The sequence below is a fragment of the Cajanus cajan genome, chromosome 6, assembly GCF_000230855.2.
Source record: "Cajanus cajan strain Asha chromosome 6, NIPB_CcT2T_4, whole genome shotgun sequence".
Lineage (NCBI taxonomy): Eukaryota > Viridiplantae > Streptophyta > Magnoliopsida > Fabales > Fabaceae > Cajanus > Cajanus cajan.
This window is the reverse complement of record NC_138522.1, coordinates 42,059,594-42,086,297: the sequence shown is the minus strand read 5'-3', so window position 1 is coordinate 42,086,297 and position 26,704 is coordinate 42,059,594. Positions and strand designations below refer to the sequence as shown.

The 26,704-nt window shown below is 29.5% G+C and overlaps 1 protein-coding gene across 1 annotated transcript; it reads left to right on the top strand.

Annotated features, from left to right (window-relative positions):
* The first annotated feature begins 16,785 nt into the window (after positions 1-16,785).
* LOC109795010 (uncharacterized) lies at positions 16,786-26,254 on the top strand. The gene is made up of 4 exons (XM_020354419.3): positions 16,786-17,789; positions 22,766-22,913; positions 22,994-24,677; positions 25,854-26,254. Exons 1-3 carry the CDS (start codon positions 16,903-16,905, stop codon positions 24,518-24,520), a joined length of 2,562 nt encoding a protein of 853 aa, XP_020210008.1. The 5' UTR covers positions 16,786-16,902; the 3' UTR covers positions 24,521-24,677; positions 25,854-26,254.
* The last annotated feature ends 450 nt before the right edge of the window (positions 26,255-26,704 follow it).

The following is a 26,704-nucleotide window of genomic DNA, read 5'->3' as shown; positions in this document are numbered from 1 at the left end:
GCCCATGACATAAAATATAGTATCACAATATGTTATTAAAATATATTATTATTATTATTATGGATATAAATACTTCATACATTTTGAATGTTTTTCATTGTACATGTGTTTTCCATCAAAATTTCACAAGCAAAATTTGTTGAAATAGAAAATTTGATTTGTATAAATTGTAAAATTTTGGTGACATTTTCTCACCCAATTATTCTTAAATTACATTTATTTATTGTCTTATTTTTTATACTTGTAACCTTGCTTTGTATACACAAATGGGAGATACCAATCAATATAATCCTAATTTTTTCTTCAATTTGATGGCAAATTGACAACCTCCAAATGATCAAAATGTTCAGAATTCTTCTCAATCTTCAAACTCTCCAAATAATCTAGACATCAAAAATTTTTCCCATATTCATACCAATTTTCTTTCCACTAAATATGTCATATATGGGGTAGTCCATTTGTAATGTTGAGGCAAAGTGAAATGAATTTTTCGATCCCAACAACTACTCACATCATATTTGGTGGTGCTTCAACAATGAGTGATGAAAATTCCTCTAATTAACAAGTGCAAATGTTAGTAGGATTTGTACCAATGTATTTGGTTCCTTTTTTTTCTTCACAAATCAACTTGGATAATATTGCAATCAATGAAGATATATGTTTGAGTGGTCGTGCAAGTTTGAAATAACGGTTTATAATGGATGAAGATAAAATACTCATTAGCGGATGGATGAATGTTTTAAAGGACCTAATTGTTGGGGTTGACCAAAAGGTAGATGGATTTTGGTCAAGGATAAAAAATTATTAAGATAAAAATCGTATTAATGAATGACAGAGGGGAATAGGTGCACTAAAAGCTTGATGGACAAAGATGAATGATAAATTTCAAAAGTTTAATGGGTGTTATGCACACATCATCCGAATGAAGAAAAATGGGAGCGCTAATAATGATATCATCAACAATGCTTTAACCATTTTTCTTCCAAGATCACGAAAAAATTCACTTTTAAGTATGCATGGTGTGAATTGAGGAACCAAGCAAAATGGTTTGTAATGTACAATGGAGGTTCTTCAAAAAGAATAAAGACATCAACTTTAAGGGTGTACACATCATCATCCCAATTAGACAAAACAACAAATTGTGAATTTGACCCAACATCATCTACTTTGGAGCGTTTGATGGGAATGAAAATGGAAAAAAGGAAGGCTAAAGTGAAATCTAAAGAATCAAATTTTGACCTCATAGAGATTAAGGCAATGCAAGAGTCACTGAATGAAACGTCGGCAAGATCAGTAGAATTTAAATTTATTAAGGAGATTGAAGTCTAGAACAAAGAGTGAGAGTTACTTTTGAAGGAGTTTGATACCTTTATGAAGGATACAATTAGGATGACAAAGACACAACTTCACTATCACCATCATTTATGTGAAATGATTACAAAAAAAAACATGGGTTGAACTAGTCTCATTAGAGTTGAAGTAACCATTAAGAGTCAAACTAGTTGTTGGGAGTCAAACTAGCCATTGGGAGTCAAAGTAGTTGTTAGATAACATTAGTTATTGAGCCTTATATATTGTTGTATTGTTGCCACTTTGCATCACACCACTTTGTTTCCCTAATTCCTATTTTCTACAATTGTGTTTGTGGTAGATTTCTTGCTTTCTTTTATCTAATACTTACAATAATTTGCATTTTGATAATGAGCTCGAATAAAAATTTATTGAGTATGAGTTAAGTGTCATTGGAGCACAACCAAAGAACATTCAAAAATTAATTAATCAACGTGTGGAAGAGGAAGGTAGCAGCTCCAACCAACGTGCTCATAAAAAAACTCATATTCTAAGAAATCGTGAAGAATATCATCTTTGTTTATTTAATGATTACTTCTCCATAAGTCCAGTATATAACGATATTCAATTCCAACGAAGGTTCTGCATATGAAGGCATGTATTCCTACACATTATTGAAGGAGTTATCAACCATGAGGAGTATTTTCAATTATGAAATGATGCAACTAGAAGAACAAGTCTTTGACCATTGCAAAAATGCATTGCTGCAATTCGGATGTTGGCTTATGGATCACCAACAAATAGTGTGGATGAGTATGTACGCATTGGTGAAACTACTACAATGGAATGCTTACAAAAGTTTGTCCAAGGAGTGAATGCAATATTTGGGATCAAGTACTTGAGAAGGCCCAATAATAATGATATTGAACGTTTGTTAAAAATTGGAGGTGTATGTGACTTTCCTGGTATGATAGGTAACATTGACTGTAAGCATTGGGGATGGAAAAATTGTCCTACAACATGGAAAGGTCAATATCAAATAGGAGATCATGACAAACCAACTAGTATGTTATAGCAGTGGCGTCACATGACTTGTGGATTTGGCAGACATACTTTGGTGTTATTGATTCAAATAATGACATCAATATCTTTAACCAATCTAACTTCTTTAATGAAGTTTTATAAGGGAAAGCTCCTGAAGTACAATTTACAATAAATGAAACCACATACAACATGGGGTATTTATCCAAAATGGGCTACATTTGTGAAAATCATCCCAAAGCCACTAGGAGAAAAAAGAAAATTGTTTGCCCATCGTCAAGAACCAGCAACAAAAGATGTCGAAAAAGCTTTTGGAGTGCTTCAATCATGTTTTGCAGTTATACGTGGGTCAACTCAATTTTGGAGCATGAATACATTGAAGCAAATAATAGATGCATGCATAATATTACATAACATGATTGTGGAAGATAAATGAGAATAGTATTATGTCAATTCTAATTGTTCATACAATGGCCAAAGCAATGATGTCTCAACACATGAAGCTTTTAATGGACATCATGAAGTTTTTAGAAGATATTTAGAAATAATAGCACATATGCATTAAAAGAAAATACATCGTCACCTTCAACACAACTTAGTAAAACATATTTAGAAATGTTTTGGGTGCAAAAATAACGAAAATTGAACTCTATTTTATACATTTTAGTGATACGTTATTTGTGTTTCTTTTTATATTTTAAAAGTTATTACTGTTAATTTTAATTTGCATTATTTTTTATGTATTTTAATTTTGAAATTTTATTTAATTAAAATATATTGTATATTTATTTATTATTTAACAAGTGTTATTTAAATATATTAACTTAAAATTAACATGAATAATAAAATATATATATATACATACATATATATATATATAGGTTTTAAGTAGTAAATTTTTTAATTGAAGTCAAAAGTTAATTGAGTTGTTTAAAATAAGAACTATGATGTAACATTAAAGAAAAATGTAAAATACTATTAAAAAATAAAAGAGAAATTTGTATTGATTAGAGATACTCTTTAGTAGAACTATTGGTTAGGAAGCAACCAAATCTGTGTAGTACTTACAAGTACCTCAGTCTACTCAATAGGCCTATAGTTGCTGCTGACGTGTGACACTCAACAGCATACAGATCGATTGTCGGATATATTAGTGGTATAGGAAACTTCAATTGATTTCTTCTTTCTCTTCTAATTTCGATCATCTTTCCCCACTATCATGCTATTGCTAGCTAGTAGAACTAGTATTATTTGTTATCATTTTCGATCGATCAGTGCCTGCCACCAAGTTGTCTTTTGTTTTCCTTTGCATCCACCAAATAAAAAATGGAAGAGATAGGTATATTATATAGCAAATATGATCAAATGGAAGATAAGATAGATTATAAGATCAATAACCAGTTACAATTCCTCTATAGATAAATGCAGTGCTACCTACTACTATTATTAAACAATAAGGCAGTATATTTTAATTAATTAGTCATTTCTTTTAGTTTTATATTCTTTCTTAATGAGGACATTATTCTAATTCTTTATCATTAGAATATTTTTTAGAGATAATAATTATTTTTTATATACTATCACAGTAACGATAGTTAGGAATATTATTACAGTTAAATGTGTGTTAGAGAGAGAATTTGTTAGGAAAATTAACAAGACCAACTTATTTTGAAGGGGACACCGGGGAGACAAAAATTATATATAAAAAAAAAATTCATCATTACCTCTTTGAATAGAAAAGGTAAAGACGAAATATGTATAGTGCACCTAAACCAGCATATATATTCATGCTTAATCCTTTTACGGGTTACATGAGAAGAAAAACTGGTAATAATGTTGATAGGTTCAATTAGTGGAATCGTGTGTAGCGTTTGTATCTTTATCTATCTATCTTAATGGTGAAATTTTTGAGAGATATGATGGTGCACTGGTGTTTACTTTTTTTTTTTCCCATTAATTAACAAGATGAAACTTTTTTCCTGTCGATCAAACAGTGAGACTTAAAAAAAATATTAAAAAAAAACAGTGAGACTGAAAAGGAAAGAAGAGGGCTTATAAAGGTGAAGCGCAAACCTCGAACCCAAATCAAAACCTGACATCAGTATAGGAGCAAGGCTAATGATATATATACTTTTTTTTTTTTTTTAAGTACACCTCTTTATTTATTTTTTTTAATTTTAAAATATTAATAATTTTTTTTATTTTAAAAATTTTAATTTTACATCTCTAACATTTAATTTAATATTTTTTCTTTTCATACATCTCCTTCCTTCTCTTTTCCAGTTTTCATATGTATCATCTTGTGTTCCTTTAATTTCTCATCCATTTCAATAGATAATTTTAGTTCTCTCGATTTTTATATTATTTTCTTATTTTCTCACTTCTTTCACTTTTTCACATGTACCCAAATCATAAAACTGGTAAGTGACAACATTGTAGGTACGTGTAGCTTTCTCGACAGTTTCTATTAAATTAGACACACATTTTTTCTTCCAACACTTCCTTTTCTGTCACCTCTCCAAAAACCTTAACATTAAGTTTAGTGTTATGAAAAAAATATTTTTATTATTCTAGAATATTATGTGGATAGTGAATACAGTGAGAAAACTGAAAAAGGAAGGGAAAAAAATAATGTAAAACTAAAAAAATTAAAATTATCTATCAAAATAAGTGGGATGAAAAAAAATTAAGGGAGTGCATGTGAAAATAACGGAAAAAGATATGTAAAAAAAATGTTAAATTAAATGTTAGGAGTGTAAAATTTAAAAATTTAAAAATAAAAATTTAAAATATTTTAAAATTTAATTATTTTTTTTAAATAAGGGAGTGTACTTATAAAATAAAAAAATATAAAAAAAAAAATAAGGAGGTGTACATATCAATATCCTAGGAGCAAACATGATTCTTGAATCAGGTCCAACTTGATATGGGCCTCATTATGGGGACAAGGGGTACTTGCAGGCCCATGTTATTCTCATGACACTTTCTTCATTTGTTTTGATGGTGGCAACAATGTTTAAATTTATAATTAAGTTCATACTATTTCAATTTCTTTATTTTTAGATAATAGTTTACTCTTCTTTATATTTAGAAATTATTTTTATTTTTATATATTAATTTTTTTTCTATCTAGTAATTAAGATACTTATCAATTCATCTTTATTATTTTTTAAATCTTATTTTTTATATTATTAATTTTAATATTCTTGAAACCTTTTTTTTTTATCTTATGTTTAATATTGCATACGTTGGATTAGAAATTTCTAAAGACGTCATTCAAAATGTAAGACCTGTTACGATGAATTATTAATTATAAATAATACATTTTTTTATTATTGTCATTCTAAAATTTGTCTCCATTATTGTCATTCTAAAATTTGTCTCACTGGTTTTTAGAATATACTTTAGCAAAGGAGTAAAAATATTTCTTTTGGAAAATTATTTTTAGAACTATATTTTTGTCTTTCAAAAAATATTTTCTAGTATATTTTTTCTCTAATGGAAAGTACTTTCTAAAAATATTTTTTTTTTTCTAGTTTGAAGATGGATGCTAAAATATATTTACATAACAATGAGTCCCTGGTAATATTTACATGCTTATGTTCCATAGTTACAAATAAATAGTTCATATATTCTATATAATTTAAGATAAACCTTAGGCTTAAATATATTTTAAAAAATTTAAATTTAAAGTAAATTTATTTTTAATCTCTCAAATTTAAAATTGATTTTTTTAATCTTTGTAATTTAAAAAAAAATTATTTTAATTTTTATAGTTAAATTTTGCTAAAAAAATCTATTAACATTATGACATAAAATTTATGTACTGATATTTTTATTATTTAAAACATCATATTAAATCCAACTGATATTGCATAATTATCTTAATATGTTACTTTCAAACATGTTAAAGGTCACCTGAGAGATTAAAACAAGATTTTTTAAAAATTATAGGAATTAAAAATAATAATTTAAATTTGAGGGATTAAAACATATTTAAGTATAAATTTTATTATTTATATAAAAAAATTATTTATTTTAAAATTTTATATGCATATACAAATATATATATATATATATATATATAAGAAATACTAACTAATAATTAACAAAAATATATATTATCAAATGTCAAATGTGTCACGTGCTTGAAATAGGACTTTATTGCCCATAGTAATATTAGTTAGTTCAAGCAAATTTGCCTACACTTTAGGATATGCATGGTCTATATAGAAATAATAATTAGTAATTAATAAAATATATATTAGAGTTAACATTTAATGGATATTCAATTACTAATTATGAGTTACCTAATTATCATAATTGTGTAAATGTCAAAACGCTATGTTATCTTTAGTGTGGGCAATTTGTTGCATATTATTTAAAAATAATAATAAGTAGTAATGTAGTATACTTTGAGCACAAGTTGGTGAGGTGGGCGCTTAGAACTCTATTGTTAAAGAGATCTCGAAAAATGTTATTTAGTGTATATAATATGAAAATAAATTTTTACGTTATTAAACTATATATAAAAAATGTATTATATAAGTAAATTAATTATAAATAATTATTTGTTCTATTAGTCAACGAAATTCTATCTATAATTTTAGAAAAATAAATTAATAATATTAGATGTTAAAAAATATATATGATATATTATTAATTTTGTTTCTTTGATATGAACTCATAAATATTAATGTAAAATCATAAATAAGTGTTACTTTTAATGTTTTTTTTAATATAAAATCACAAATTACGTTATCTTCTTCAAAGAGATAGTAGTATATCATTGTTTTCCCCTTTTATAATAAAATATATAATTCACTCTAATTAATTTAATATCATTGATGTAAATTACACTTCTCACCTTAAGAGATGTAAATATTATATTATTCACCCTCTATATCTTAAAATATCCAGTAAATTACACTTTTATCTCTTAAAGATATAAATAGTCAAAAACATATTACATTATAACTCTCCTATTATATTAATTTAACATGGCTAAAGAATAATTATTATAAGATTTTAAAAAAAAAAAATTTTAGTTTAATTATTCATCAAAAAATACTTTTAATTAAAATATATTTTTAAATTAATTTTTAAATATTTTTAATTCATTGTGAATCATTCACTTGAATTGAAAATTGTAAAATATATAATTAAATTTAAAATAATTTATTAAAATAATAAATAAATTATAAACTATAAAAAAATTATGTATGTATACTGTTATATATATATATATATATATATCAATATTATATATATATATATAATTTTGCAATAACTATGTTTTATTTAATAATATATTTTTTAACATAAATATACTTATTTAAATAACATATAATTAATATACATATTTTAGGATTCCGTTAATTAAATATAATAAATTATATTTTATCATAAAACACTAATATATTTAGATATTATTAAAATATTGTACTAGTAACATCAATTAAATAATATTTTTTAACTAAAAAATAAATAATAACTTAATACTTATATATTATCTTTAATATATAATTACCACTATATATTAAAAATACTATATATAAAATATTACATTAATTATGTTGATTAAATAATATCTTCATATTTGTATTTGATTTTATTATACTTATATATATATATATATATTAACTTTAAATATTTTTTAATTTTTTTTAAAAATAATAATTAATTACTTAAATCAATAGATAAATTGTTAAAGTGTAACATGTTTGAATTTGTTAAGGAAATAAAATGTTTATTTTAATATAAAAGGAAATCTGGTGTAATATTTACATCTCTTAAAAGAAGTTAATGTAAAAGGTGTTCTGGTAACAACTTTTATTTTTTTTGTAACAAATGTTAACAAAACTTTGACAAAAAAATTTAAAAATGGATAAACTATCATGTAGTAAAATTTGTAAGGAAGGTACCGCAATTTTTTAAATGAAAAGGGAATGTAATTTATTCTTTCTTTAATTTTCTTTTTATTTTTAAATTGTGACATGTAACTTATTCGATTAAAATCTCGAAATCAAATTATGAACCTTCATTTCTTTTTATTGTAAGCTTATTTGTGATGTGTCACCCAATATTTTTAAAAATTGGACTAGTCTAGACATTGATTTAAGGTTCAATAGTTATGCTATAATTAAATAGTAATTAAATCAATATTAATAAAATAATAATTATTGTTATTAACATAAAATTAATATTAAATAAATATAATATTACAATTTTATAACACTACAAATTAAAATAAAATGTTACTTATAAATTCTTAATATTATGTATATGTAAAATTTTAAACTATGTATAATATAATATTTAAGTCTAAGTTTTAATAAAATATGATAATATCAATTAATAATACAAGTTTACATCTAAAATAAAAATTATCAAATTAATATAATATAAACTATAAAAAATAAATATATTAAAAATTGTAAATTAATATAAATGTTTAAATTATATTTATGAAAAAATTATTAAAAATAAGTAATTTTAATTTATATTTTTATATAAAAAATATTTTAAATTAAATTTTAAAAAAATTAAATGCACCGATTCAAATCAATTTGACCGAATTTTCACTACTCAATATATAATGGTTCTTTGGGTCAATAAGACCGGTTCCTAGTAAGATCGACTGGCTCAGTCCAGATTTCAAAACTACCATGTCACCATTATTGATCTATTTTTTAATATGTAGTGATTTTTAATAATAATAACTTATAGTCTCATATAAATTTATATTAAGTCATTTTTTTTAACAATTATGTGTTTAATTGTTTGTGTATTTTATCCTTTTAGATTTGAGAATTGGGTTATAAATAATATTCAAATAATTATGAGACATGATTTTTTCACTTCCTTTAAACACCAAAAAACTAAAAGTTAGCCGTCAATATTGTTATTGTGAAAGTCAATTAGTACGTGATGTATAACAACTTCAAGAACAAAGTTTGTGCATAAAAAACCCAAACCTTACAAAGTGAATAATGATTTACATAAATCTTCTATAATAGTCATGACAAAGACATTGTTGCAAACATACCAACACCAACATATCAAACATACAAGCCAAACGAAACACATTCATATGTAATATTAAGCTATTACTTTCATTCATTGTATAATCATAACATCATTTAGCCACCATGACCACTCTAACAAATATTATCCCTCACAACTAACCTACATGTCCTAGAATGGTGCACCTAATTAACGCACTTCTAAACATGTCATTGGGTTCAACATTCAAAAGTCTAGAAAGTAAATAATGGTCCTTTTTAGTCTTTAACCAACTCTAATTTATAAACTCAACAAAATATAAGAGGTTGAAATTTCCAAAGCTATTAACCAATCCCTAAACATGATCATATAGTTATATATACTAAACATAAAACACTAGTTGAAATTTAATTTAGAAATAACAAAAAAGATTTATTAAAATAAACAAGAGGTTGTAGAAAAAAGAGAAAAGAAAGATATGAAAGGTTGAGAAAAATTCTTATAAATGATCTCGCCAAAGAAAAACAATTAAAAGTATTATAATATATATATATATATATATATATATATATATATATATACTAATATATAAATAAGATATTCTTTTTTAGTAACTATCTCTTTAAATTTTGTTGACAATTATACCTTTTTGTTTTAAAAAAATTAGAAAAAAAAATAATATTTTTAATCAAATTCAAGAATTTGAAACTAATGAACTAATTATAACACTAGTTAGACCAATATATTTTTAGAGTTAATCATCCATACATTGTCAGTGTAAAGTTTTTTACACTGACAACCAATCATATGTTTTAAAGTTATTTATTTTATCATTATTTCATTAAATAAGTAACTAACATGACACTATTAAAAGATATGATTGACTGCCAGTGTAAAAATTTTTTACACTGGCAGTGTATAAGTAATTAACTCGTATTTTTATTACTTAATTTTTATTTTTATTTTATCTTTAATAGAGGCACGAAGTGCCTCGACCCCACTAGTGTTTTGATAATATTTATCCAAAACTTTTTTATTTTTAAAATTATTTATTATGTTATTAGTGTAAAGTATCTCAGATTTTTATTAATGGTTAATCTTTGGCAGTTTAACATCCCAAATTTTCTTAATAAATTATTAAAGATATTTTTAATTAATTAATTAGGATAGTATTATATTATAAGTGATATTTTTAAATAATAACAAATATTATTTATTTGTTTATTTTTAAAATAGTGAGAAATAATTAATTGGACTTTTTGTCAATGAACTACACATGATTTAGGGATAACATTTATTATAAATGCATTAGTAAGGTTAATGTTGTCTTACTTCACAAAAATTAATTCGTGCATCTTGTGATCTGAAGAAGAATGATAACTAGAGACGGAGAAGAGTTCGGGGATCTAAACAAAGAATTTAGCATCCATAAATGTAAATGGGGAGTGACAACCTTGCTTTGGGTGTAAATTATTTGTTCTCAATCCCATAGGTCATGAGGGAGGAATTAAAATTGAATCTTGCTTGGAATTGCAATGTATAATTGTTGTCTTTTGATTTATATATGTATGGAGTGTTGTGATGACCGGATAAAGTATTTTTTTTAAGATTATTATCTAATGATATTGAATCTATGTATGAAGGATAGAGTGTCATTGTCAAATCCAACTACCTTTAGTGAAATCTTCTTATTGATCGCATTTTTTTTTCATCCACAGGACTTGAATCTAAAACTTCACTTCCATAATTAGAATAATAAATTAACACAATATCTATATTAATTAATATATAAAGAGAATACTCATTTTAGTAACTACCTTAGTCTCCATATTTTGTTGACCACTATATACTTCAATTTTAAAAAATTTAAAAATAACAGTTTTTTTTAATCAAATTCAAGACCTTAGGCTAATCATAATACTAGTTAGACCAACATATTTTTATTACCTAATTTTTATTTTTATTTTATCTTTAATAGAGATACGAAACGTCTCAACCCCACTAATATATTATAATTAATGTTTACTGGTCGCTTAATTACATGTTGACGCCAATTACGTTTAATTAAACTAATTATATGCACTTATTTTTCATTATTACGTTAATTTGGGCATGTACTATCATTATTTTTTTAATCAATTGTCTTTTTTATATTAATTAACTAATATTTTAACATATATAATATATAGACATGTTTATTATATATAATTAAAATTTAAAATAAATTATATAAATAGATATTATGTTTAAATATAAATATTATATTAAAATTTGTACAAATAGATATTTTAAAAATATAAATAGTTATATTGTAATATAAAATTATTTTTATGTATTGATAACTTATTTTAAAATATTAATATTTAATTTATAAATAAATATAATAAATAAAAATTGAATTAGATAAGAAGTGGAGAAAGATGTTGAAATAAAAAAGTTTAAGATGTTTCGTGTTTGTTTTATAATGGATGAGTTTATCTCTGTTTTTATTCAAAATTAAGCTTTATTAAGGTTGTTTATTTAAATCCAAAACACAACCTATTTTGAAAAAAAAAATATCAATTATTGAAATTACTATTTTTAATATAATCATAAAATCTTCAATATCTTTGATTTTAATATTGAATGTATTTTTTATTTTCTTTTATTACAAATGAAGGGTATTTGTCTCACATAGAAAGTGTTTATTTTTAGTTTTAATCGACACTTCCACGTGAAATTTTAATAGCATTATTTATTTGAATCCAACCACAATCTATTTGAGAATAAGTATTTTTTTTTTATATTTGATAGAGATATCATCTGACTTACGATTAAAAACTAATTTCTTTTGAGATATAGAAAATAAAAATAAAAAAGTTATTCTTTTATTCAAGAAAAAATTTATATACAACTCGAATTCCTATTTGCATGTTGAAAGAATCCAAATATCGATTATTTTGAATCTTATCGATGATATTAGATGATATTCGATTATATTAATATATATATATATATAGAAAGAAGGATTTGTTTATTTTATAAGTTTATTTATATTTATTTTGTTTAATAATTTGTGTTCTATATCGAATTTCAATGATTCAATCATTGAATTTAAAATTTTTAATATTTATATTAAATTTATAAATTTTTAAAAAATAAAAAAATTATTTGATATTTTGTTTCATAAATTCAAATTAACGTATAAAATTATTTTATGATTATCCATCAATTTGAATTAATGAAACGAAGTATCAAAATGATTTTCAAAATTTTTAAAAATTTACAGACTTTATCTATACATTAAAAACTTTAAATTTAATGGATTCTTTATATATATATATATATATATACCGAGATCAAATACAGTAGTTTTACCTATAAGGTGTGATTGATACATATTAAAGTACAAAATACAAAAAAAATAACATGAATCAAATGCTCAAGTTACTAAACAACTTTTTGCTCTCGGTGAATTTTAAATTTATTATAATATATTTTTAATATTAATTATTATCATCATAACGAGAACAATGGTGACAAAAATTATGATAACTACAATAATAATAGTGATAATGACAATAACAATGATAATGATAAAGATAAAGTGATGATGGGTGATGGCAATGATAATAGTGGGCTATGGTGATGGTAGTAAGTGGCAATGGTGGTGGTGTTAGGCGAATATGACTCACAGTTGGGTATATTGGTATATCAATATTGTAACAACCCAATTTTTACTGGGCCAATAGCCCAATTAAAGTAGTTTAGTAGCCCAGAACGGACCGTTTCAAAATTGGAACGAGTCGTTCCAAATTACTAAATAGACCTACTTTTGGTAGCCCGGAACGGGCCGTTCCGGATTTGGAACGGGCCGTTCCGGATTTGGAACGGGCCGTTCCAAACCATTAAATTTGCCTATGATTCTTAGTTAATAACGGGCAGTTCCAGAGTTGAGAACGGACCATTCCAAAATATGACCGTTGTGATTATTAAATGCACCTCAGAACGGGCCGTTTTGGTTTGAGAACGGGCCGTTCTGGATGTGATTTTTAGTCGTGATTTAAGGGTCTAGAACGGGCTGTTCCGGATTTGGAACGGGTCGTTCCTACCACTCCCAAAAAGGACACCTCTCATTTTCTGATTTCTTTTCTTCTGCTCTCTCTTCTTTCCCTCTACTTTCTTCTTTAGACCGAGGGGAACCCAGCGAGGGAGACTAACCAGATCTTGTGTAGGTTCAACTTCTACATATCAAGGTACGGGAAAAAAAAAGGATTATTTATATGTAGAGTTACATGAGAAAATTGGGTAGAGGAAGAGTCCCTTAAGATTATGAGTAATTTTATAATTATTTCTGTTTGAGAAATTGTTGATCCCATTAGATTTTACATGTATTGAGGATTAGAAATATATATTTAAATTGTAAGAATGATGATTTGGGAGAGAGAACAAAATTATAGAAAAGTTCCTGTAAGCTAGGTTTTGAAAAAATTGGATTATTTCTGTTTGAGGAATTGATGATCCCATTAGATTCTGTATGTGTTGAGGATTAGAAATATGCTAATAATTTGTAAGAATGATGATCTGGGAGAGAGAACGAAACTGTAGAAAAGTGTCTGTGAGTTAAGTTTTGGAATAATTGGAGGTTTTACCGTTTATGTTAAGATTATATTAAATTGGTAATTCCATTAATTATTATATTAATTTATGAATGTTATTGTTATATTACTTGTTAAGAATTGATGATCTAGATGTGAATTGCTTGAGGGGTGTGTAAACCCTTATTTTGTTGGACTTATCTGTTGTGTATGTGATATGGAATTGTGTATGTGATATGAATTTGAGTTATGAAATGAGATGTGTGGAATGTGAATGAGATGTGGTTGTGGATCCTCATATTGATGACCAGGGGTGAGCACGGCCCTATACTGTTAAAAGGGTAGCGTGACCTTGGCACAATGTTATGTCAGGGGTGAGCACGACCCTAGGCTACTAAAAGGGTAGCGTGACCTTGACACAGTATGATGTCAGGGGTGAGCACGACCCTAGGCTGAAGGGTAGCGTGACCTTGACATAGTAAGATTTGTGATGATTGTGATTGTGATGTTATTGTGGTTCCTCACACATATGACCAGGGATGAGACGAACCTTGAGTAAGTGATGCTACAAGGACGAGCGTGCCCCTGACATGGTGTGGGATAAGTGAGGCAATTAATACGTATCACTTATATCTAGAGTGGCACGACCTTGAGGTGGCGTGACCATTGGCATAGTGTTAATTGCAAGATTTGTGATAGACTGGTGTGATTGTGAAATTGTGATGTGAATATGATGCATGATTGATAGAATTAGAATGTATGGATATGTTTGTAAAGACTTCAATAATTGATGAGATTATATTGTGTTTTTCCTTGTGTGCTTTACATATAGATGTTTTCTTTTCTCACCGTGCAATTGTGGATGTTTTAGGTGAGGAAGATCTGACTATGAGTGGCATCTAGAATGCCAACGGTTGAATTGTGGGTATGCTTTGATATTGTGACATCGGGGCAGAGGATTTCTAGGACATGAATTTTTTTATATGGATTTGGAATTGTACTTATTACTTTAAAAATAATTTGTAAACTCTTACATTTTATTTTTCCAATGTTCATTTTCAATCATTTTGGATATTGAAGAACATTAGTGAAGGTTTTTAATGTGAACCCTTTTATCAGTGTTGAAAAATTTATTTCCTTAATTTAATTACATTATTACGCTTTATGTGTTAGGGTAGTAAGGATGTCACAAATATGATAGCGAGTGTTTTTGTACTTGAGACAAAAAGTTGTCTAATAATATTTTAAGTAACAAAAAGTGAGATTTTTGTCATGCCTTTCTTTCTTCCTTTTTTATTTTATGATTTCTCCCATGACTCTTTTGTAAATTAAACTCAAAACAACTATTTTTATCTTGTCTATTATCATAAATTTTAGTTGATAAAAAAATCCATAATATTCTTATCCAACTTGAATAAATTTCTCTTTAATGAAAGATAAATATGGTTTATAATAAAAAAAACAAATGGACTTCATAACAAAAAGGCGTGGCAAAAGGAAAAAATTATTAAAAATGTTATAACCGTTAATGGGCTTACCCTATGTTCCTGTAAGGTTAATATAAATAATGATATTTAGAGAGAGAAAAATACTTTTTGCATTATTATAAAACTAATTATTGGTTTGTTTAGACTCAAAAGACTAATTTTGTTGGAGTGCTTTTGTAGATACTGCACTTCTCCTCCTTTGACAGGTGTATTTGAAGGCTATCAAGTGAATTATAAAGGGAATATGTAAGAATCATAAGAAGAAAGAGAATCAAAATGATAAAATTATTGATGTACTCTCATGTAAGTTTAGACTTGAATTATCAAAATAGTATATCAACATGAACATCAAGTATAATTAAATGATAAATTAAATAAATATAAAAATTAAATTATGATATATTTTAGGCTTAAGTGTATTTTTAGTTTTTGCAAAATGAGCAAATTTTGATTTTAGTCATTATAATTCTTTAGAATTATTTTTTTAATTCCTATGTTATTATATAATTATTTCAAATTGCTTATTTGTTTACTAAAAGGTCAAATGACCATTTCAAGTGTCATCATAACTGTTAGTGATATCATGTTAGTTAGTATATGACACCTTTAATTTTTTTTATTAGTCCTTAAAATAAATTTCATTTACCTATCTTAAAATGAGATAAAAAATGACCGTTTTAGATTTAAGAGAGATAAAAAATATTTTATGAAGACTAAAATTAAAATTTACTTATTTTACAAATATATAAAATATTTTACAAAGATAAAAATGAATATTTACAAATTTTAAAAAAATAAAAAATAAAAAAATTCACAGGTAACAAAATTAAATTTCGCTAATTTTGTGAGTATTAAAAATATATTTAAATTTATGTTTTATAATAAATAATACCAAATTATCAATATACATATAACATCACCCGAGTATAATTTATTAAATCAAGAATTTTAATTTTTATATTTTGATGCTATTTACTTATTATATTTTAAGTAACATAAGATATTGCATTAGATTAGAATAATTTAAAATATATTAATTTTTTAAAAAATAAAAATTTAATCATCAATAGCTAATTATATAATTAAAAAATTCATCTTTAAAATGCATGATATATTTTTTTGATAGCACAAAAATGCTTGATAGTTAATTTTAAAAATTGAGTTTATTAAAATTAGCGTGATGGAAAATATTACATAAATTTTTTTCAATTAAAAAAACCCAAGATTTCGGTTCGGATCTTTATTGCCCCGAGCGATATTGGACCCCACTATTCAATTTCTCCCTCTCAGAGACATTCAGTCGATAAGTTCTGAGGACAATTCAGGGTTTTTATTATTTAATCTCCGAGCGTTGTAATTATCCCAAAATAAAAAAAAAACCCTTATAAAAAGAATAGTGAAAACAGTTGAAACTTGAAAGTTGGAAGAAGCGTGAGGGCGTGCAAGATTTACAGGAATTCCCTCGAATTGAGATTCACTCGAAACCACGGTGGCCATAGGCAATGCCCATGGCGACGCCGGAACCCTCCCCCGACCACATCGACTCGCTTCCTCTGGTCGACCTCCGCCTCCTCTCTCAATCCGAACTCTACACCCTCTCCCTCTCCGGCGCCACTCACCGCCACCGCCGCACCGAAGACGACTCCGTAATCCCCAAAATCGACCGTTCCGTTTTCAACGAGTCCGCCGGCAGCCGCAAGCAGACCTACTCCAAACTCCGCCTCAACAAACAAAAACCAAACTCCGCCGTTCCCGCCTCCTCCTCCTCATTCCACATTCCCCTCCACATTCCCGAGCCCGTCGACCAGGAAAACTCCCAAATCATCGCTCTGCTGCAACAGCTCTTCGGCGTCGAGCCTCTCCGCAACGCGTCGCGCCGCAATGACGCCGAGGACCGCCGCCTCGTTCCTGTCCAGGTCGAGTTCAAGCCACCGCTTCCGGAATACGCCACGCTCCGGAACGTTCCGATTGACGTCGTGGACGGCGGCCAGAGGAAGCGGAAGCGCGGCCGGCCGCGGAAGAACGAGAATTCGGTAACGGTTTTCGCGGAGGAGCCGGTGAAGGTTGACGTCGATGGTAACGGTAACGGTAACGGCGAGGGCAACGTGGCGGCAACGGTTATCGATCAGGGTTTCGTGGTTGACGCGGTTCGTTTGGACGGGGATCCATTTGGGGAGGAGTTGAAGAGAAGGACCCTAGGTTTGGAGACGGAGTCGCAGTTGTTGGAATTCTTGGAGACTTTGAATGGAGAGTGGGCGAGTCAGAGGAAGAAGAGGAGGATTGTGCCTGCTAGTGATTTCTGCGACCTGTTACCTGCGGGATGGAACGTCGTGCTTACTCTTTTGAAGAGGGCAGGTCGTGCTTCCGTTGTTTGTCGCCGTTACGTAAGGTTTTTTCTATTCATTTTCCTTTCCATATAGTCTCTAATTGCATGCGTTTGTCCTTTGATTACTGCTTCGAATTCAATGTCTAGATACTTTGAACTGTGCTTTCATTTTCCTGTCTGTATATGCTTGGAAACTGCGGAGAGCTGTTTAATGCTTCTGTGCAAGGTTTTAGGTTTTTCATGTAGCTATTCTTGATATTGCGAACATATTTGGGGCCACAATCCTTGACGTTACAGTCGAAATTGTGGTGGCAGACTTTTTATTTATTTATTTTATTTTGTTTTTTTATAACTTTGGTCTGTGTTTCAAGGATGGGGGATGAAGGATTGAGCTTCTGCACTTCATCTTTAACTTTATAAAAACTGACTCATGATGTATGCATCTGAGTTTTAGGTGTTCCTACTACGGTATCTGAATTGTTTGCAGTTTTCCTCTAGAATTCAGATAGGTGCTCCTTTAAAATTTGGCTAGGTTTATGAATGAAAGTGTTGTAAATGTCATTTCTAGGTCATGGTTGTCAAGTTGGGATTTGACTCATGAATCCAAAGTCCTATTTCCATAATCTTTCCTAAATTGCGAATATTAAGATTAATGATCAATAATTGAAATACCATTAAAAGATATTTTAATTAGTGTTATTTAATACAAGCGAGTCGAGTCATCATGGAACCGAAATGTGGCTGGCCTAGTGATGATGTCACCAAACCGGCCAAAAAGAAATCGGATTTAACCGGTGAAACCTGTTTCCGGTCGGACCACTTTTCGCACAAGCCCAAGGATGCGTGGCCTGCTGCTGCTTTGGGAAGTGACTTTTGCTTAAATGTATGTGGCCCAATGTGTCATGTGTGCTTTGTAAAAAAATATAAAATCTGCTCGACGTCGGATTCGATCCCAACATCTCCATGTTTCTCAAACAAAGAACTTACCATTGAACCACATTGGTTCTTTGGTACACATTGTCACACATATAATATATATAGTATAAAATATTTTATTATATATACCGGTTCATGCGATTCAACTAACAACTCGGTTGTTCGATTAGTAACTTACCAATCCAGTACTTTGACTGAGTTGTGAACGGTCTGGTGTTAATAACACTGATTTTAACATAAAAGAAATTAAAAAGCGTCAATGTTGGTAAAATAGTTCTTTCCTCAAGTCAGTTCAGTTGGTTAAGCATTGTGATGTGAATTGTAAATGCCCGAGTTCGATTCCCCGCAATGTCCTTCGCCTCTTGTTATTTTACCCTTTCTCTACCTTCCCTGTCTGAGCCTCCCCTTGGACCAAAAAGATAGCCAAATAGCTCATTGTTGTTAAAATTGAGATCTTACTAAGGATCTAGAGGGGGTTGAAAGTTTGTAAATCAAAGGTTTGTAACATGAATTGTAAGATCCAGCCAAAAGTTGCAAAATTATACATTATATATAAAGATATACACATGATAAAAATGACATATATAAGGAAAATATATTGTGAATATTTAACATTAACTAAACTTAAATTGAAAATTCATATTCATTGATTTTTAACTCATAAGTAGTCATAACTGATAGGTCCAAAATAACTTGTAATTAGCCACAAAAACAAGGAGATGAAGATTTTAGGGTTGTGAAATGGGTTGAATTCTCGAGTCTAGACGAATTGGGTTGTGAAACCTGACCCAGAGAACTTATCTCTAAGATCTGCACATCATGGCGCTCCCTTGATTACACAAGGAAGATTGCAATCTTACTGTGGTATCACTTATTCCAGGTCTTATTCGGCACCCTGTTAAGGGAGAAAATTGTAGAATCGTGAATCCTACAATCTTAATCGGAATATTGTTGACAACAATGTTATAGCTAATTCAGTGAAGTATAATCTTCAAAATAATCAAGATTCAAGTTGTAACATTAATGACAATAATAGAAGAATGAATGCACAAAGTCATTGGTATAGCCAGCCACTAAAAAAACAAGTCACTAGATGGTCAATATGGATGGTTCAAGATGCAATTCTTGTGATTCAGACAATTCAAGGTGTGTTTCAGCTTCAAAAACTATTGTGGATGCGATCTGAATTGCTGCATCTCGGAATTGAGTTTCACAAATCTATGAATTTTTATGTAAAGCATGACATTTCTTTGCACATGCAATGAAAACAGGAAAAAATGGCAATAGGATAATTTTTTTCTTCTTTTTTCTAGATTACAAATATAAATGTACGAACACTTGAGTCTCTTAAGGATGAGAGGAATAGTTGTTTTCCAAAACGTAGATTAATTTAAATCCAATTGCTGCCCTATCTCTTTGGACATTATTTTAAGTTCATGACTGAATGAAAACTACTCATCTCCTTGCCACTAGTCTACTCTATCATTAGAAAGAGTTTGAAGATGTTAAATTAAATTCTAACAAAAGAGTAAAAAGTTGGGCATGAGGGGAGGGACTGATTCAAATCAATTGGTATGGGAATATTTCTTATCACTTAAATGCTCTATATGAAATTCATAGAGTAGCATATTAATAAGTTCTCTGAACCTGAGCGTGTTAATTGAAGGCCTGATAGAAGATATAGATACTAATTGTAATTTATGTTCTGTTTGGGTGTAGCCTTCATCAAATATAAGTGCCTTGTTGTCTTATTTGTTTTTCTTTGCCACTGCCAAAGTCCCACATCAAGTAATTTAGGGAGCACAAGCAATTCATTGAGCATGTTAATTGAAGGCATGATAGAAGATATAGATATTAATTGTAATTTATGTTTCGTGAGAGTGTGGCCCACATCAAATAAAAGTGCCTTGTTGCTTGCTTATCTGTTTTTCTTTGCCACCACCAAAGTCCTACATCGAGTAATTCAGGGAGCACAAGCAAATTGCTATACTTATGAAACAATCCACTTCTCTATCAAACAACCAATGCCCCTGTGGTGTCTTACCTTGTTAATGAGTGAGAGAGGATGCACAATTAGGACTGGTTTTTTTTTTTCCTTTCCAATGAAACAGGATTCATTCTGGAAAAAAGTGGCCGAGTCATTGAGTTTTCAAAACTCATATGGGGTAAACGAGTTTTTAACAGTTTCGATGGCTATCTAAATGGCGACTTTGACCAAACTGGTGAGTTTGAGTTTAATAACTTTTGCAAGTAACAAAGATTTTGGGCCAAATTGGAGTTTTGTGGACATTTTTGTTTCGTATGAGATACCTGACTTCATTTTATTTAGAAAGGACAATTTAATTGAAATTGAAAGAAATAAAATGTAGGGTAGCCAAGTGCACAAGGTGTGGGGTTTAGGGAGGATATATGTATAGCCTGTCCCTCACAAGTGAAAAGGCTTTTTCCAAGATACTCGTGAATCGTGACTTCTAGGTAACATCATTACCATTGCACCAAAACTCAATCCAATTGAAAGAAATAAATAAATAAATGAAATAAAATTAATTGATCTTAATTAGGTGCCAAATGTTATGACAATCAAGGGATCTTGATTGGAAACACACATGTGTCTAATTACGTGTAATGTAATTATCAAAATATATTGTGTTGCCATATTTCTTTATTTTCATTCATTAGGATTAGGATTGACATTTTGGGCTACAAAACACTGACTCTGACATGGATATCGGACACGATATGGACATTAGGATCTGACTAATGCTCAAAATATAGGACACCGGGACACTGCATTTTACCGGCTTGCTTTAGACAATTTTCTAGCTACCCGTTCTCCTTTTGGCAATCTTTGACTATTTTCTTTATTCTGGCCATCTTTTCCATTGTTTTCTTCTACCACATTATTTTACCAGTGTGTTTCAGATAATTCTCTTGCTATCTGTCCTCCTTTCAGTGGTCCCTAGCTGTGTTCTTTATTTTGGCCATTCTTTCATTGGTTTATTTTATCACCATGACATCTCGCATGCCCCAACATCCGTGTTTTTGTCTGGTTTCCTAACTCCTGTTGCACATTTTTTTTTTGGTGTTTCAAACCTCTGATGCTGATCCCCCACTATTGTAACATCATTTTGACAGCTTTGCCATTTTTTGTCATGACTATGAGATCATAGACATCAACATACACTTATGACTTTCTCAGAAGTATCAAATGGGGCTCCACAATAGTCCAAAAAAATTGTTGACTAGTTACAATCTCAGATTATGTAGTTTGATTTCTTATAGCCTAGTAAGCTTTAGCCTGAGGGGGAGTGTTACTGTATTAGAATATGGAAATATAAAAAAGTACCCTAGTCATTGCTTAGAACATCTCTGATGCTCTCTTAAGATTAGTTTCCTATTTTATAGTTTAATATATGTGGTCTCTGTACTATTTCCCATGTCCCATCATAGACTCCTAATAATGAACCTTAAATTTCTTACATATTTGATTTTCACTGTATCCACATTATGATTTGGATATCTTCTACTTTTGAATCTCTGCTTGAGTATGATCTTTGAATTATATTGGACTGAAGTGTTGCAATTTCTCTTAAACTTATTTTGTTATCCTATTTTCTTGGTAATATTTAGAGTAATATCCATTTTGTTTTTGCAGCCACCACACATGCATCCTCTATCAATTTTTCTCCTTGGGAATTGATTTTATTTATTTATTTATTCACTCTAAATCAAATCCCCAACAGTCCCATTCTTCCATCTGTTTTACTATAATTCTGTCAATAGAAAAAGCTCGTGTGATACTATTTCACCTCAAAATGCAGCATTTTTTGTAAAAAATCGTAATGAAATGGATGGAGAGATGTAAGGATTGGGGATTTGAAGTTTTAGATGAAATTGATAAAATTAATGCTTAAGGAATGAAATTGTTTTAAGCATTTACTCTTTACTATGACTTGTGAAGTATGAGGATATTTACTCTGTAGCAGCTGTAACCTAAATTTTATTGGTTCAAATTATACATATATTGACTATTGCTTTCTGGTGTTTATAACTGTTATTCACGATGGATTCTTATGCAATTTCCCTAATTTGATTCCATCCAGTCCTGGAGGACACCAGTTTGAGTCGTGCAAAGAGATTTCTGCACACTTGCTTTCTGTTTCTGGCGCTCAAGATAGAAACTATTTAAAATCTAGTTATATTGATGGGTCTCAGCAATTATCCAGTAGTATGAACATGGCTTCTGGAAGTGTAAGCTAATATTTGTAATGTTTTATTTCTTTTTTCTATTCCAATTACAAAATTAACATTTTTTTTTAATACACACACAGATTGTTGGTCATGCTCCTACCGGAGACATGAAGACTGATGCCAATACGAGTTATTTGTCTTTAGCTGGTGCATCTATACACTCTAGTCATGAGAAGCAGGCCACCGCACCATTATCAATTGGGTGTGAAAATTTCAATAGTGATCTGTCTTTGGGTTGTAAATTAGCAGATACTACTGGTGGAGCCTTTAGAGACTTTGTCCATCAAACTGAAGATAAGCAACTATTGAAGTCTGATAAGAATGATGGAAATTCAGTTCAGGGATGTTCTCTTGTGGAGGATAAACTTGGTAATGTACACAGTGAGAAGTTGGTTGCTGCTGTTGAGGCTAGTGATGCTGCATGCAATCTTTACATTCCTTTAGTTTTTCCAACTCCTTTCTCCAATGATAACAGGGCCAATGGTCAGTTTTCTGATGAAATAAATGCTGCCACATGCATAAAAGGTGGCATTGGTAATTTTGTTAGTCAGGATAGAGATGCTGGAAGCTGTGAAACTGTTCCTTGTGGAAATGAACAGGCACATGTTGACAACAATAGGCTTGGGCTTTCTGAGAAATTAGTGGAAGAGAACATTCAGAAATCAAGTCTTGAAAGCAGCATGCTGGCTCCAAATTCTGAGCAGAAAATATTTGCTGATAAAAATTTAGATGATGTATATCTTACTAGTTCACTAGAGGATATGATGGAGATTAGAGATGGAAAGGCCATCAAGGATGACAAACAACAAATTTTTTGTAGCAGAGACCAGGCTGAAATTAAAGATGTTTCTACTAATGCTAAGCTGCAGAGTAGTTCTGAGGGTTGTTCACTTGTCTCCTCTCAGAATGAACTTAAAAATACATCTATAAGTAATGTGGACAGAACACAGACTTCCATGCTGAAGGACTCTGCTGAGGAAAATATTTTTGACAGTGATTTATTTAGCGCATCTATTGATGAAAGAAAATGTGTTCACAGTGGTTACATCAGTAATGTTTCTTTTAGCTCTTGCACACAAGATGCATCCGAGTATGGTGGATTTGATTTTGCTTCTGATCTTAAATTAACTAAGGATGTTAGTGATAATCATATTCTTTCAAGTGAGGAAGCTGTGATAAGATGTTTACAGGAAAGGAGTTCCTTGAGTGACCAAAATAGCATGATGGACAATCTGTTGCACAGAAGTTCTGAAAGTAACTTATTTGCTCTAACTGGGGATCAGCACCCATCTGCTTTTCATGATAATGTGAATAATATCTCCAATGGAACCTTTGGTGCACTGAAAGCTGTTGATTCTGGTTGCATGGAGCCACAGTTAGGCATTGTTTCTTGCAGCAATATTGCTGTAGATGCATATACTACAAGCATTATGCAGGGACAATCACAAGGATGTGTATCTGTTCCTCTTGGTGGAGGTATATTAAACTTTGACAAACAAAGTGATGATGGTGTTAGTAAAGCCAATAAATCTTGCTTATCAGAGATGGCTCAGAATGAAGTTGAAATATTCCAAACTGACTCTACGGGTCTGCCCAAATTTCGGTAGCAGTTAGATAAATTCAGATGCAAATGTGGTGACACATGCAGTGCAAGAAACAATTTCTAAATAAAACATGTATGATAGTTCTGCAGAGTGTGTTGGTAACCACAAGGCTCTGCTTGTATATTCTCAATTTCCTGTCGAAGATGATAAGCTAGAAAAGGTAATGATTAAATTTAATACAGTATGATAAATTATTTTCTACTGAAGAACTGATTTGCTTCTAGGTATCCATTTATGGCTATCTGGTCAAAGTAATTTTGAAATTCATGATGAAATCGTACAATGAAAGTTATTTTGTTTTAATCTAAATACCTGCAAAATTAATCTAAAAGTAGATTAAGACAACACACAACATATTGTCGCATTTCCATGACTAACTTCATAAAATGTTCCCATAAAGTATCAGCAATAAATATTTTAGACATGGATGGTTTTTGCATATTTGAAAAGCAATGATTGATCATGTTTTTCCTGAGTTAATACCTCGTGCTTATGAGTTATTGCCTAAACATGCTTTTGCATTTTCGTTCTTGTTAACAGTTTTGTCTCATACTTTCTGGATTGCTATATAATTCATGTTTCTGATGATGTTATTGGGTATAGTTATTTGAAAAGAAATGATTGATCAAGTTTTTCCTGAGTTAATACCCTGGTGCTTATGAGTTATTGCTTAAACATGCTTTTGCCTTTTCGATCTTGTTAACAGTTTTGACTCATACTCTCTGGATTGCAATATAATTCATGTTATTTATGATGTTATTGGGTATAGAGAAAGTGTGTCATCATCAAGCAGACATTGAAACTTGTCACATATTTTAAAGAAAAGTCTTATGCCTAACAAGTAACAGGAACTTTTAGGTGGCTGTAAAATGCATTTAAAAGTTAGAATGGCATGTCTGTGTAGAAATACTTGTAGAATTTTTGACACTAAATTAGCAGGGTACTAATCAATGGTTTTGATGTTTTGGAGCCTCTGGATTGAGAACGTGGGAATGACATGCCATAATGAATATCAATGATAAATAACTATAACTAGACTAGCCAAAGATTGGATTTTACTATCACCTAGTTTCAATGTGAAATGGGATTAACATGTTAAAAGATCTTATGTTGAAAATGGCGCAGAAGTCATAATTATTTTGTATATATTAGCTCAATTTTAAGGTATTTGTGTATGAAACACACTGAATTGTGTCTTGTCTTCTGTTAAATGCCACGCAAGGAACCATACTGTAGAATTGTTCTTGTTTTCTGGTTGCATGCTTTACTTCTGCAGATGATGACTTTCTAGTGTTTCTGATTTTCTGATGTTGCTTTTTATTTTGGGACAAAACAGATAATTGCTTGAAGACAAATTTATTTTGTTGATAGATTCAGCAGGTCGTGCTGGTGGCTTCTCTATTGAGGATATTTTGTGGCTCTGGTGTGATGCTTTGCTTGCTTCTTGCCAGAGCTCGGATACCATTTTTTTTATGCAAGGAACAAATCTTCTTTAGGTCCATTTTAGCTCAAAACATTTCTTTTAACATCTGGTAGACTGGTATACCGAAACCAATTTTTAGGTAGGTCCTTCAATTGAAGGAACTTGTTTTTCCCCTATTTTTTGAAAGAGAAATACCAAAATTATCTGGTGATTTTCGTCTTTCACATGTGGATCGCTCTTTGCAAAACCATAATTGATACCGTTATGGGCACACCCTATCCAATGGATACTGTCTGGTTTATTTTTCTTGTTCACCCTGTCTGGTTTTTATTTTTTATTTTTTATTTTTTATTTCCGTGCTATTACACCCTAGTCAGTACATTCTTTCACTTATTTTATTTTTAACTTTTTTATATTTTTATTTTTATAGATTTTTGAAATGATTGTGATCAGTAGTTCTTGTATTTGAGCTTCAGTTATAAAATGAAGCTTGCTAAACTATTTTATGGCTGCATTTAATACAGGGGACCAAAAACTGGTCCTTGATGGACCAGTGAGTTTATATCCGTTGGATATAATGTAGAAAAAAATGGATGGGTGCTGAATGAAGTTCTAACTGAATGATTTGTGGAATTAGTAATTATTCATATTGTAATCGTCCTCCAAATAAATATACATGATATATACATCTTTTTCATGAGATGAAGTTAGTAATCGGCAAGCGAAAGGGTGGACTTGGACTTAAGAAAGCTATAGGTAGGTGA

Excerpts from the sequence above, each read along its gene's own strand:
- LOC109795010 (XM_020354419.3), top strand. The coding sequence starts at position 16,903 with ATGCCCATGGCGACGCCGGAACCCTCCCCCGACCACATCGACTCGCTT. Across the intron at positions 17,790-22,765 it reads GTTTGTCGCCGTTACGTAAG|TCCTGGAGGACACCAGTTTG; the intron begins GTTTTTTCTATT and ends GATTCCATCCAG. Across the intron at positions 22,914-22,993 it reads TGAACATGGCTTCTGGAAGT|ATTGTTGGTCATGCTCCTAC; the intron begins GTAAGCTAATAT and ends ATACACACACAG.